The 12,625-nt window shown below is 49.7% G+C and overlaps 1 protein-coding gene across 2 annotated transcripts in view; it reads left to right on the top strand.

The window, feature by feature from the left end:
• The window catches only part of KNTC1 (kinetochore associated 1), a 1,031,844-nt gene that overhangs the window by 526,385 nt on the left and 492,834 nt on the right, over positions 1-12,625 (top strand). For both annotated transcript variants that reach the window (XM_085636469.1, XM_085636468.1), the window contains exon 46: positions 7,521-7,692. In XM_085636469.1, the coding sequence (XP_085492595.1) occupies positions 7,521-7,692 (172 nt within the window). The remainder of the gene's footprint in view (positions 1-7,520; positions 7,693-12,625) is intronic.

Genomic DNA, 12,625 nt, shown 5'->3' with positions numbered 1-12,625 from the left:
CAAGCCTGCCTTCTCCAATTCCTATTCCGAGGGGGGAAATATTTTCCCATTCCCCGAGCCCCTCGTCCTTCTCGGCCTCTCAAACGGCCAGGGACCGAAGGGGGGTACTAGAAGGGGTCTGAGGACCTTCTCGCAGCTCGGTGGGAGGATGTACTAAACTAGGTTGGCAACACAGAGAGTCCCAGCAAGCTGGACTTATCTCCATATGCTAATACACTGTCCCCTTCTTCCGTAGCTCTGGAGGTGGTTGGTTCATTCTGTGGTGCTGCGTAGGGGAGGCTCCTAGCCTCAAATTCCCTACAGTGCCTATCATGGCTCTCCTGACTGCAGTTTTTCAGCAGCTGCCTCCTCCACGGAGTCGCTACTACCCTTCAATAACGCACTTAAGCCTAACTCAGGGGCTCCTGTGGATACACGGCAACCCCAGTTTCATCACACAACACCTAACGTCAGTGGCTAGTTGTCCAAGACTCTGCCTTTCCAAGTGCCATTTGACCTCTATTCACACTCTGTGTGGAACACGGTGGTGCAGATGCTGCCTCAGTGTCTAGGAGAGGCTTGTAAGGTGCTCTCCCAAGCAATTGTCGAAGGCAATGATGCGGCAAGGTTCACCATCCATTGTGGTCTTGACTCCGCCTCCTCCATAGGCAGGGCAATATGCATACGGCAGCGCAGCCGCAAACAGGGGACCCGCACCAGTGGGTCCCGGTTCTAGCGGGCAGATCAGTCCTAAAGACCTTCCTACTCTGCTGTTTCAGTCCAGTGTTTAAGACCCACCACACACCAGCGGGCGGCAGGATTTGCCATCACCTCCCCTACTGGTGCGCCCTTACGTTGAACGGTGAGTTCTGCAAATGGTCCAAAGGGCTACTCCCTCCCCTTCAACACTACTCCTCCTGCCATGCCACCTCAGCACCACCGTATGTCAGGAGATCACGTGACACTTCTCCAGCACGAGGTTGCGACCCTCTTGGCCAAGGGGGCCATTGAGCACGTTCCAACGTCAGAAGTAGGTTGTGGTTGTTACTCTCACTACTTCTTAATTCCAAAGGAGGACAACGGCCTATGTCCTATCTTAAACCTCCGGAACGCCACTCGCTTCCTCCGGCAGGAGAAGTTCAAAATGCTCACGCTTGCTCAGGTCCGGTCTGCCCTACACCCTCAGGACTAGGTTGTACAATTCGACTTGCAGGATGCTTATTTTCATACCCCATCCTGCCAGCCTACCGGCGTTACCTGCGGTTCATAGTAGGCCACAAGCACTTTCAGTTCACCGTGCGGCCCCTCTGGTGTTCACGAAAATGATGGTGGTGGTCGCAGCTCATCTGCGCAGATCAGGGGGTTGTCTCCCCCCATCTCGACAACTGGCTGGTAAAGGTGGGCTCGCCCCCGGCTTTCGTCTCCCACCTCCAGTCAACGGCCGACCTACTGCATTTGCTGGGGTTCTCCATCAACATGCCGAAGTCTCATCTGATCCCCTCTCAAAAGCTCCTCTTCATCGGAGCGGTTCTGGACACGGTGCAATTTCGGGTTTATTCTCCCGAAGAGCGAGTCCGGGACCTTCGGGCTATGATTCCGATATTTCAGCCCTTGTCCTGGGTTTCGGTCAGGAAGACACTGAGGCTGCTGGGCCTCATAGCCTCCGGCATCCTGCTGATCAATCATGCCAGATCGCATATGCGGCCTTCAGTGGGACCTGCAGTTCCAGTGGACACAGCATCAGGGACACCTGTCCGACTATGTCCAGATCTTGGACGGCATTGCACAAGACTTGCAGTGGTGGCTCACGGACCAGCATTGGGTCAGTGCGAATCCCTCTCCCTTCCCCAACCGGAGCATACAGTGGTGACGGATGCGTCCCTCCTGGGATAAGGGGGCCACATGGGAGAGGCGAAGATCAGAGGCATCTGGTCTCCGGCGGAATCTGAGCTCCATGTCAATCTTTTTGGAGCTCGGGGAGATCCGCCTTGCACTGAAAGCATTCATTCCCTCTGTCCAGTGGAGCGTAGTGCAAGTGTTCACAGACAACACAACCGCCATGTGGTACTGCAACAAGCAAGGCGGGTGGGATCGTGGACCCTATTTCTGGAGGTTCTGCGCCTCTGAAAGTGGCTGTAACTCCAGGACACTTTCCTGGTGGTTCAACGCTTGGCAGGTTCTTTGAACGCCAGGGCGGATGAACTCAGCCGTCGGTGCATAATGGATCAAGAATGGCGTCTTCGCTCGCAGGTGGCGCAAGCTCTCTTTCTACAGTGAGGAAACCCTTTGCCACCGACGAGAACGCGCACTCTCATATTTCTGCCCGTTGGGGTTTCCAAGATGGCCCTCGCTCAGAGCCGCTTTTCATCACAAGTGGAGTTGCGGTCTGTTGTATGCCTTTCCGTATATATCACTTTTAACCAAAGTGCCTTAGAAGATCAGACGCGACCAGGCCCAAGTCATTCTTGTGGCACCGAACTGGGCTCGAAGAGTTTGGTATCCCAAGCTACTCAGTATGAGCATGGATCACCCGATCCGGCTGCCTCTTCAGGAGGATCTTCTGTCGCAGCAGCAGGGGACGGTCCTCCACCCGAACCTGTCCAGCCTCCCCCTCCTTGCGTGGAGATTGAGCGTCGACAGTTGATTCCTTCTGACTTGCCTCCTGCCGTCTCTGATGTCATTCTGGCAGCCAGGCGTCCCTCCACTAATACGGTATACGCCTGCCGGTGGAACAAATTTACGGCATGGTGCACAGTGAAAGCTGTAGATCCCCTTTCTGCCCCTCTTTCTGAGGTCCTTTTGTTCCTTCTCTCTTTGGCCCAGGAGGGCTCTGCTCTGGGCACTATTAAAGGCTACCTTTCTGCTCTCAGACTTTCTCAGGTTGCCTGATCAGTCCTCTCTTTTCAAATTTCCTGTGGTCAATAGATTTCTCAAAGGCATTTCTCACCTTTTCCGACCTATTCCGTTTGTGATGCTTCAGTGAGACTTTAACCTGGTTCTCACATACTTCATGTGCTCTCCCTTTGAGCCTCTTCATAATTTTACAAACTGTCTTCCTGGTGGCTATCACCTCCGCTAGGCGTGTGAGTTAGCTCCAGGATCCTTTCTGTAAACCTCCTTTCCTGACGGTTCATCCGGACAAGATTGTGCTTCGACCACGTTCCTCCTTTCTACCAAAAGTAGTCATTGCCTTCTGGGGCAAACTGTCACTCTGCCCACTTTCTTTGCGCACCCTTCCAGAGAGGGAGAGAGGCTCCACCGTCTGGACCCAAACGTGCGCTTTTATTCTACCTCAACCGCACACAACAGTTCCGGGTGGATGACCAGCTCTTTGTTGGCTACGTGGGCACCAAGAAAGGCTGGGCTGTGCAGAAATGAACTATCTCATGCTAGGTTGTCTTGTGTATTCAAGCCTATTACTCTTTGGCTAAAGAGGAACCTCCGGTAGAGTTGCACGCCCATGTGACTAGGGCGACAGCAGCTACTACAGCATTGGGACGCGGTGTCCTACTGCAACACATCTTTCAGGCGACCACGTGGGCCTCGCTGCACACTTTCACTACGCATTATTGCCTTGACAGTCCAGTCTGGAGAAACGGCCTCTTTGGCCGTTCGGTTCTCCGTGACTTTCTGGAGTATTCTCACTTCGCAGACCCACCACCGGGGTTGGTATTGCTTGGGTATGTATTCTAAGGTAAGGAATCTATCACTAAAGTGTCTCTTTCAGATGGCGAACAACCATTACAACGATGAGAGCACATCGCAGGTGCATTACAACGCACATTTTACATCGCGGAAACGTTTACAACGCATGCTGTTACATCGCGCATGCTGTTACATCGTGGTTTTCCACCTCGCGGTTTTCCACAACGCATTATTGGATACACAGACATAATTACACAGTTATCATGACTCTAGACCTGTCAGCAGGAAACAGCCAAGCAACGTAGTGTCGTACTTTTGGAAGGAGTGATTGCTGTAAAGAAAACCATGAAATATCCCTTCCACTACAGAACAATCTTGAGAAACTTTGATGGCAGCCAAAGATACCTTACCTGTTTGGGATGAAGGTGAAACAGGCGAGATTGTGGATCGGTCATCACTCTGTGGACAGCGATAGAGAATTATAAAGGAAGATTGATGCACTCACCACTCATCTACCTTGACCAAAGAATCTCAGTAGAAGGGATGTCATTTTATAATTAAACCCTAAATAGTATAGAGAGCAATGCAATCATTGTTTAAATACTTCTTTATTGAATTTTGTACAAAGTATCCCGCACCAATACAATAAATGCAAGCATGACTTACTTTAGAAATTATTGAAAAGGTGTCTAAATTGAAATGACAAAACCTAGATGAGCAAACTAGGGCTATGAATTAGTAGCCATTACAACATAATCAAATTTAGATAAAGGAACAATGAAGACCCAATATTATGCAAATCTAAGACACAAAGCGTTTCCAGAGGCTGCAATGAGACATAATACTTGTGTCACATATAACCACACATGTCCATGAAACCACATTTACTACACATGCCCAGCAATATGGTTCCCATGAGATAATATTCTGACAGGGGTTGGCCTATTCCACCCTTCCTTCAAGTAGTCAAAGGCTACCCAACTCCATTGGCAGGCGGCCCACATTCACGCCTAGCCAGACCAGCAGCCTTAAAAGAATTCCATACGAATGTTGGTGTGTACTCCCTTCCCTGGAGGTGGTCTACTATCAGACTACATCTCCAATTTTACAAACTATATGGCCCATATCATCCAACCAGTGCCATGCCCCACCGCTTGCATAGTGCATTAAATGTCCCCACCTTCACTACTGCCCATTTCTTCAGATATCTGAGACAGCAGTCCAAAGGCAGAGCCAGCAGGCGACTTCAAGGCCATCGCAATGCTCTGCTTTAAATTAAATAGATACTTAATCGACAAACCAACAATCCTTCTTGTTCTTTTTCGCACTGGTCATCAGACCCAGCACAGACACCTAGTGCAAGCATTTGCCATTCAATTCTAACCACCTCTGTCCAAGCACTTAACACTACTGGACGCTCCCAAAGCATGTGGTAAAATGTACTTCCGGTTGTCTACATCTAGGTCATTCGGAGGACGACCCGGCAATCATGAGGCCGATTATGCCTGAGAGTGAGGTAGGCCTGATGTAAAAGGTTGAATTGGGTGTACTTTAGTTTGGGACTTCTCGGAGCATCTTGAGAAACACCTTAGAAGCTGTTCATTGCTCATCATACAGGCAGACAGCTCAGGTTTCATAGTACTCATTTACCTGTCTTTGGTGTGGTGAGCAATGCAACCTTAATTTCCCCCAAAGCCCTGTTATGGCCTCACACTGGCTGCAGTTGGTTGTTATGGCCAGAGACCACTGAGACTGTACACAGCAAGCTATGGGAACAGGCCTGGCTGAAGGTGTTCAGGGTACCTACCGCAAGAATGAGGGAGTATGGGCTGCAGCTCAATTTCAGAGTGCATCAAGACTAGACTACGTATGCACAGAACACCCCTAACCTGAGGGGTGAATCTGCGGTGACATTAGGGAATGGCCTGTGCCCTCCCCATGTACGTACAGTCACCCCACAACCTAATGAGCACAGGCCGTGTGTGGTCCGTAACAGACTCTAGTCACAGGGGATGGCCTATGGCCATGCCAGGACACCACTCCTCTTGGCTGAGGAGCCCAATGGCATATCTTTTGGCAGTGACTGCAGGCCACGACCTGTACCCTGTACATGTCATCACAAAGACCGCAGCAGTCTCTGGGCACAAACACTAACCAAAGGCATTCAACATTTGAAGTTTTGTAGACTGTCTAATCCCACTGTATTTTTTTTGCAGATCTCAAACATTTTTGAAAACTTCTTTGCAGTTCTTAAATTTAGCCACACTGATAACATATTTTCCAATCAAATAAAAGGCATTTTCTTCTCGTCTGGAATGAACTGTGATCCCCCCAAGGTTTGGGAAGTGACTGCGTTAACCACTTGGCCTGAAAGACAGTTTCGAGAACAATTTAATTGCTCTCATTGTGAAGTGGCTGCACAGCAAACCTTTTCTCAAATCACTGTGGGCATTCAAAGACCAACCTCAATGGAGGAAAATGGCTCTTTCCGCCAATTAAATCTGGATTTGCAATTATTGAAACACAATCGGTTTTAGATCGATGTTTTTGAACCAGTCAAGAGAGCAACACCGATAATCCATCAAAGCCTTCAACTAATTCAAATATTTCAAATACTATGGAACAGAAGATGTGCACCAAGGAACAAAAAGAGTCTACTTTGATTAAAGTTCTATATTTTTTTGCCATATGTAGTGCAATTCTGTTACCAGTTTTTTGCTGTATCAAGCATTAAAAACATTTAAGGAATTTAACATGAAATACATTCGTCTTACTCTTCACATGTTTACACGGACATTATGCGTTGTAATGACGTGCGCTTTTGCAGTGCGCGATGTAATTTGCTTGGCAATAGGAAACACTGCATTGGCGTTGTAACGCCGTTTGTTTTGAAAATTGCCGGTGTAACGGTGTTTGCGATGTATTACACCCGTGGTAAAAGCACGCGTTGGAATCGTGTGCGATGTATGAACATACATCCCTTTCAGATGCACAAGTTACTTACTTGTGTTACAATATATCTGTAAGAGACATTAGTTAGTGATAGATTCCTTACCGTCCCACCCATCCTCCCCGTTCTGTGACCTGATTTCTAGGGTTAAGGTCATCCCTTTCAGGGCCCTAGTTTTAATGCACCAGTAGTCGGTCTCTGGCATGGCTCTGCGTTCCTGGTGCGGAAAGTCATGTACAGAGCTGACGTCAGCGTGCGTGGGCATTTCTAAGTAGCTCCGACGATGTCATCTCGTTGACTAAGACGCCAGCGATGTACACGGAGCCGCACAACGACGCCTACCGACGCGCAGGGGTACTGCTGATGAAAACCTTCCGGATCCAGTCTGACGCCTGGGGATATTCTAAGGTAAGAAATCTATCGATAACTAATGTCTCTTACAGATATATCATTACACAAGTAAGTAGCTTGTGCCTTAGGTAGGAGAACAAGCAAAGGATGAGGATGCAAGAAAGCACGATTCAAGTTTATGGGTTTAAATGAAGTGATTGGATAGCCAACAAAGGACACTTGGTGGTGTCATTGTGGAGATCTACGTTGAAAAACAGTAAACATGAAAGATTTAGTTGTCTCCCGTGTGGTAATAGAAAGATAGGCCAAAGAAAGATGATATAAGCAAGAGGACTAGTGTTAATGAAGAAGATAAAATTGCTGAGACAGAACTATGGGGAACACAAAATTGAATGGGGAGTAGAAGTTAAGGACTGAAAGTCACAAAACACAGATGTATCTAAAACAATGAGACCTTTGACTCTTCAGAACTTAGCAGATGCCATGCTAATCCTGCAGAAGGCACCAAGGGTTTTCTAAGACATAGCTTTTTTTCTTTGGTGACTATGTATTGAATTATAAAAGTGTGTTATGATGTTATTTGTCTCATCTGCAGGCCCTGGGCCTCGTGGAGCACCTGAAATCTTACAAACGGGTGTCGCCCCCTGGAGACCAAGAACACCAGTATGTCTTGGAGCATGGCTTTGCCTTGCCCTCTTCTGCTCAGACAAGGCTTCCTTTTCACATACTTTTCTTCCACACGTCTAAGAGTTTCTGGAGTATCATATGTAAGTGACACGCAATAACCCTTTCAGGGTTTCCATGTTTCTTATTGGGGAATTTTGATTTTATGCATTGAAAAATATATCTGTGTTAACTGATCTAATTGGATGGTGGTAATCTGTCCCCTTGTCACAAGCCAATTCTCCATTTAGTTGCAGAAACACTTCCTCAGTCCTAGTGCTCAAATTCTGAAAATACAAATGAGAAATCCCTAAAGATCAAACACTGCGCATGTAGTCAGTGGGACGCTTCCATAGCGGTTTCATCACATCTAGCATGGACAGCCAGTTTAGTCTCGGGTGAGGTGTGGGGGTGTTTGAGAACTATGTGCAGTGCTGGACGTGGCTGCTTGCCCAAGAATAACAACTTGAGAGTGGAGAACTATCACACAAGGGGCCATACTGGGCAGTTCTAACAACCTTCCCATTATATTATTCCAGCGCACCTCTTTTGCCCTTGTCTTCACCACCTGTTTCATTCCTGGCTCCTGCTTCCAGGAATCAAGAACAGCAGGAGGCCAATTCCACCACGGCGAAGGCAGTCACCATGGCCCTCCAGTGTGGTGTTCCTGTCTCCGACACTTGCCAAGCTGCCACGTGGGCATCGCTGCACACACTTGCCAGACACTACTGCCTGGATTCCCAGGTCCGCACAGATGGCCTGTTTGGTAATCTGTTTTACAGGATTTTCTGGTCTAAGCCGTTCTGCAGTCCCGCCCCCGTGGATGGGAATGCTTGGGTATCTGTTCAAAGGTAAGGAATCTGCGGCTAGATGTCTCTATCAGGGGGAAAAGTTACTTACCTTCGGTAATGCCTTATCTGGTAGAGACATGATCTAGCTGCAGATTCCTTACCGATCAACCCATCCTCTCCGCACTGCGGAATTGGTTGTTAAGTGTCAGGGATGTTCCCCTTCAGGGCCCTAGTCATTAATTTTTTTAACACACCATGACCAGTCACTTCATGGCTTTGCGCTTCTGGCATGGAAAGTCGTGAAAAATACTGACATCAGTGCGCCAGATTGGCGGTTATATTGACGATGCAGACGTCAGGATGAACACGACGACGTTACGCGGAGTCAACCAACACCACCTACCAGTGCGCAAGGGTGCTGTTGAGGAAAATCTTCCAGATCTAGCCTGATGCCTGGAAGTGCAAAGGTAAGGAATGTGCGGCTAGATCATGTCTCTACCAGATAACGCGTTACCGAAGGTAAGTAACTTGTCCGTCTTGCACAGTTTTGACGTTTGTGTTGTCCAACAAATGCACAGTTTTACGGAGAAAGTATAAGCCGTATAACAGTTGTCTCTGATGCGGATTATTGCCACACACAATGTGACTTGGACTTGGCTGATAACCTCCTTACTCTTGATCACGCCGATGCTGGCTTGTACATGGACTTCCAAAATGCAAGTGCCTGGATACTTCACCAGAAGGTGACATCCCTTACCCCTATAGCCCTATTTCTATGGAAATCAATAACCACTGTGGTTGAAAAGTAACAAAGGCATCTGATAGAGACAACTAGCCGCAGATTCCTTAACTTAGAAATCTGATAGCGACTACTAGCCGCAGATTCCTTCATGTAGAATTATCCTCAGGCATGAGACTGGATCCGGAAACTTTTTGCCACAGCATCCCTGCGCGCCGGGGGCAGGGCGTCATCACGCGACTCCGCCCAGGCGTCGTCTGCGTACGTGACGTCAGCGAGGTCACATAAGACCCGCCCTGGCTCGCCTACGTCAGTTTTTTCCTTTTCTGCGTGCAATGCGGATCCGATCCTTGCTATGGGCCTGTTTAGGGCCCTTTTTCTTACATTTCCTTTTCGAACGGAACAGTGTGCGAATGCCTTCGGGCTTTAAGACTTTCACGTCTTGTGGGCATCTTATGTCGGCGACGGACCCTCACCTCATTTGTATGTGGTGTTTGGGGGAGGATCACGGCACCATAGATTGTACAGCGTGCCAACAGTTGAAGCCGAAGTCGCGGCGGGAGCACCGGATGAAACTTCTCTTGGCGTGTCTCTCCAGGTCGACGTTCTCCCCTCGGTCTGCTTCGGCAGACGGCTTCAGATCCGGCCGTGGTCGCCGTCCTCGCCCTGCTCCGATGTCACGTGAGCATCGCTCCCTGGTGGGTAAGTGTCGCAGTTTGTCCCCGGAGGGCGGTTTCCGGCCTACCGGGGGCGTGGACTCTCCACGGGTGATGTGGCCCCGCGTGTCGTCCTATCCACCGTTTCCCGGTGTTGGGGCGTCGAGAGTCCAAATAGAGACATACGTGGCAGCTTTGCAGGCCTCGCTGGCGACTCCTCCTCCTTCCCCTCCTGGGGCGTCGGCGGATCCCTCGCTATGCGCAGGGCTCTCTGCGGCGGCGCCGGCGGCTCCGGTCCCGGCGCTGACAAGTTCAGATCCAGGCTTGGAGGATGTGGTACTGTTGGGGTGCTGCTCTTCTGGGGCACCTCTTCAGGCCACGGCGTCTCTGCATCGCCGCAAACTCCCGCGGGGGTCCCTGTGGTGTCGCGGGAGGTCGCCGGGGCTCGGTCGCATCCCAAGCCCCTCCCGGTCCTTTGACAAGGTGTTCCTGTCTAAGGCCGAGGTGACGCCGCTACGGCGCCGGCAGCAGCTGGACCGTGAGGAGCCACAGGGGTCAATGGACCCTCCTCGTCGCGCTCCGGGTCGAGCCCGAGGGAAGACCCCTCGTCCATCTCTGGGCCCCTCTCGTCCCTCCCCACAGGCGGCTGCCTCGTCTGAGGTTGAATCGTCCCTGGTGCCGCCACATGGGTTGCCAAGCGATCTTCGCCTCATTCTGGGCCGCGGCTGGCGGAGGGCTTCGTGCCACTCCCCAGGCCCGTCTCGTTCCCCAACGCAGGTGGCTGCCTCGGAGGGGGCCGGGTCGGCGTCACTGTGGCACTGCCCCGGTGCTGGTGCGGCTCCAGCTCTACTCCAGTCCCCTATCCGGTTCCCGGTGCGGGGTGACTTGGAGGTACCTTGTCCGGTGACGCTGGCTGGTGCCGACGTCTTACCTCAAGCAGCGGATTCTACGGCTCCGCGCAGGGGTCATACCGCGGATTTGTCTTCGGACGCTCCTTCTCCGGCGGCAGGCTGCATATTGGTGCCATCCTCCCCGGAGACCGGTTGCCGTGTGGTGTCTTTTTCACCGGCGTCGAAGGGCGGCTCCCCGCCCTTCCCGGGGCAGTGGTGTTCGTCGGAAGAGCGGCAGGTCCCTCATCCTTCGGCTCCTTCTGACTTCCAAGTCTGGCCCTTGCCCGCCCCGCTTGGCCTCGAGGACGGCCTGTAGGAAAGTGGCTCTGTATATACTGTTCCCAAATAGGTACAGTGTGTACAGAGTCCACAGTCCACAGAGGTTTGGCAGAGGCTAAAGTTAGATATAACCTTACTCTCTTGGTCGAGCAGTAAGGCAGTATCGGAGGACCGTGTAAAGCATTTGTTGTACACACTCAGTCAGCAAATGGTCTCACACACTCAAGAACTGAAGTCTAGGCCAATGGTTTGTATAAAAAAATATATGGTTGTTTTATTTTAGAAGCAACAATGGGTATCAAAATATACTTTCTCAGAATGAGATGCTTTAGTAAAATACTTTGCAATAGGCTATTGACTTTTGCAGGTAATAGTTACAGTTTGTTGCAATAAGCAACACAATTTCAAACACAATAGTACATTGAGCTCAATGGGAATTTTAAGTTGTATGCAATTGATTACTTTCAGGATTACTTTTCTAACTCCAGGGCTGTATCCTAGATTCAGTCCTGGGACAGTTCTTAGAAAGAAGTGAGTAAATTCGTTTTAGTTACTGTTGTGATTTTTAAACAATATTTTGCTATTTTAAAAGTTGACACTTAGAAACTTTTTCTAATCAAATTACCAATGTTATCCAATTGAAGCAAATTCACTTAGCAGGTAAGTGGGGCTATGGTTACTTTTTCTAGGTCAGTGTTGGATCCTAGATCCAGCACTAGTGTACCACCTGTAAGCAGTTGAGAAACTGCGTTTAAGTTATACAGGCGATTTTTAGGGAATATTTATAAGTTTGCAAAATCGACACTTAGAAGATATTTCATAGAAAAACAGTCAATAGTTTCCTATGGAAGAAAATTCAAGTTACGGGTAAAGTATGTTCTCTTTACTTTTGTAATCCAGTGCTGGGCTCCTAGGCTCAGTAATGGGACATCTATCTAAAACATGTAAGTAATTAAGTTTTCACATTTGGCACGATTTTTAAAGAATATTTGTAGTTTGCAAAACTCAACAGAAGAAATTTCACAGAAAAACAGTCAATGGTTTCCTATGGGAGAAAATTGAGTTAGTGGTAAGTACGGTCGGAAGTACTTATCTGAAAGAAACACGTTAGTTAGATTCCTCACCTTAGAATATCCCCAGGCGTCAGACTGGATCCGGAAAGTTTTTTGTAGCAATACCCCTTGCACGTCGCTAGGCGTCGTCTGCGGCTCCGCGTCCGTCGTTGGCGTCGTGCGCCGGAATGACGTTGTCGGAGTACTTAGACGCCGCCCTCGCGCGCTGACGTCAGTTCTTCTTTTTTCCGCGCCAATAAGCGCCGATCCGGGAAGAGCTTACCCCTAGTCAATTTTTGACTACCCTTTTTGACTCTTTTTGGTCTATCGACTCGACTCTGGTGCCGGTAGGATGCCTGGTTTTAAGGCCTGTGACGCCTGTCATCGCCTGATGTCGGTGACGGATCACCACCGCCGGTGCCTTTACTGCCTGGGGGCCGACCACGACGCTGAGTCGTGCCCCGACTGTCAGGCCTTGACATCAAAAGCCAGGCGGGAGCGGTCCCGTAAGCTTCTCGAGCTTTGGCACTCGGCTCCGCGCCGCTCTCGGTCCCGGTCCAGGAAGAGGTCCAAGGACCGATCGCGGAGCCACAGCCATCGTCATCGCTCGTCGGGGTCTAAGGGTAAGTC

Source organism: Triturus cristatus, chromosome 11 (assembly GCF_964204655.1).
Source record: "Triturus cristatus chromosome 11, aTriCri1.1, whole genome shotgun sequence".
NCBI lineage: Eukaryota > Metazoa > Chordata > Amphibia > Caudata > Salamandridae > Triturus > Triturus cristatus.
This window is presented reverse-complemented; position numbering and strand designations above follow the sequence as displayed.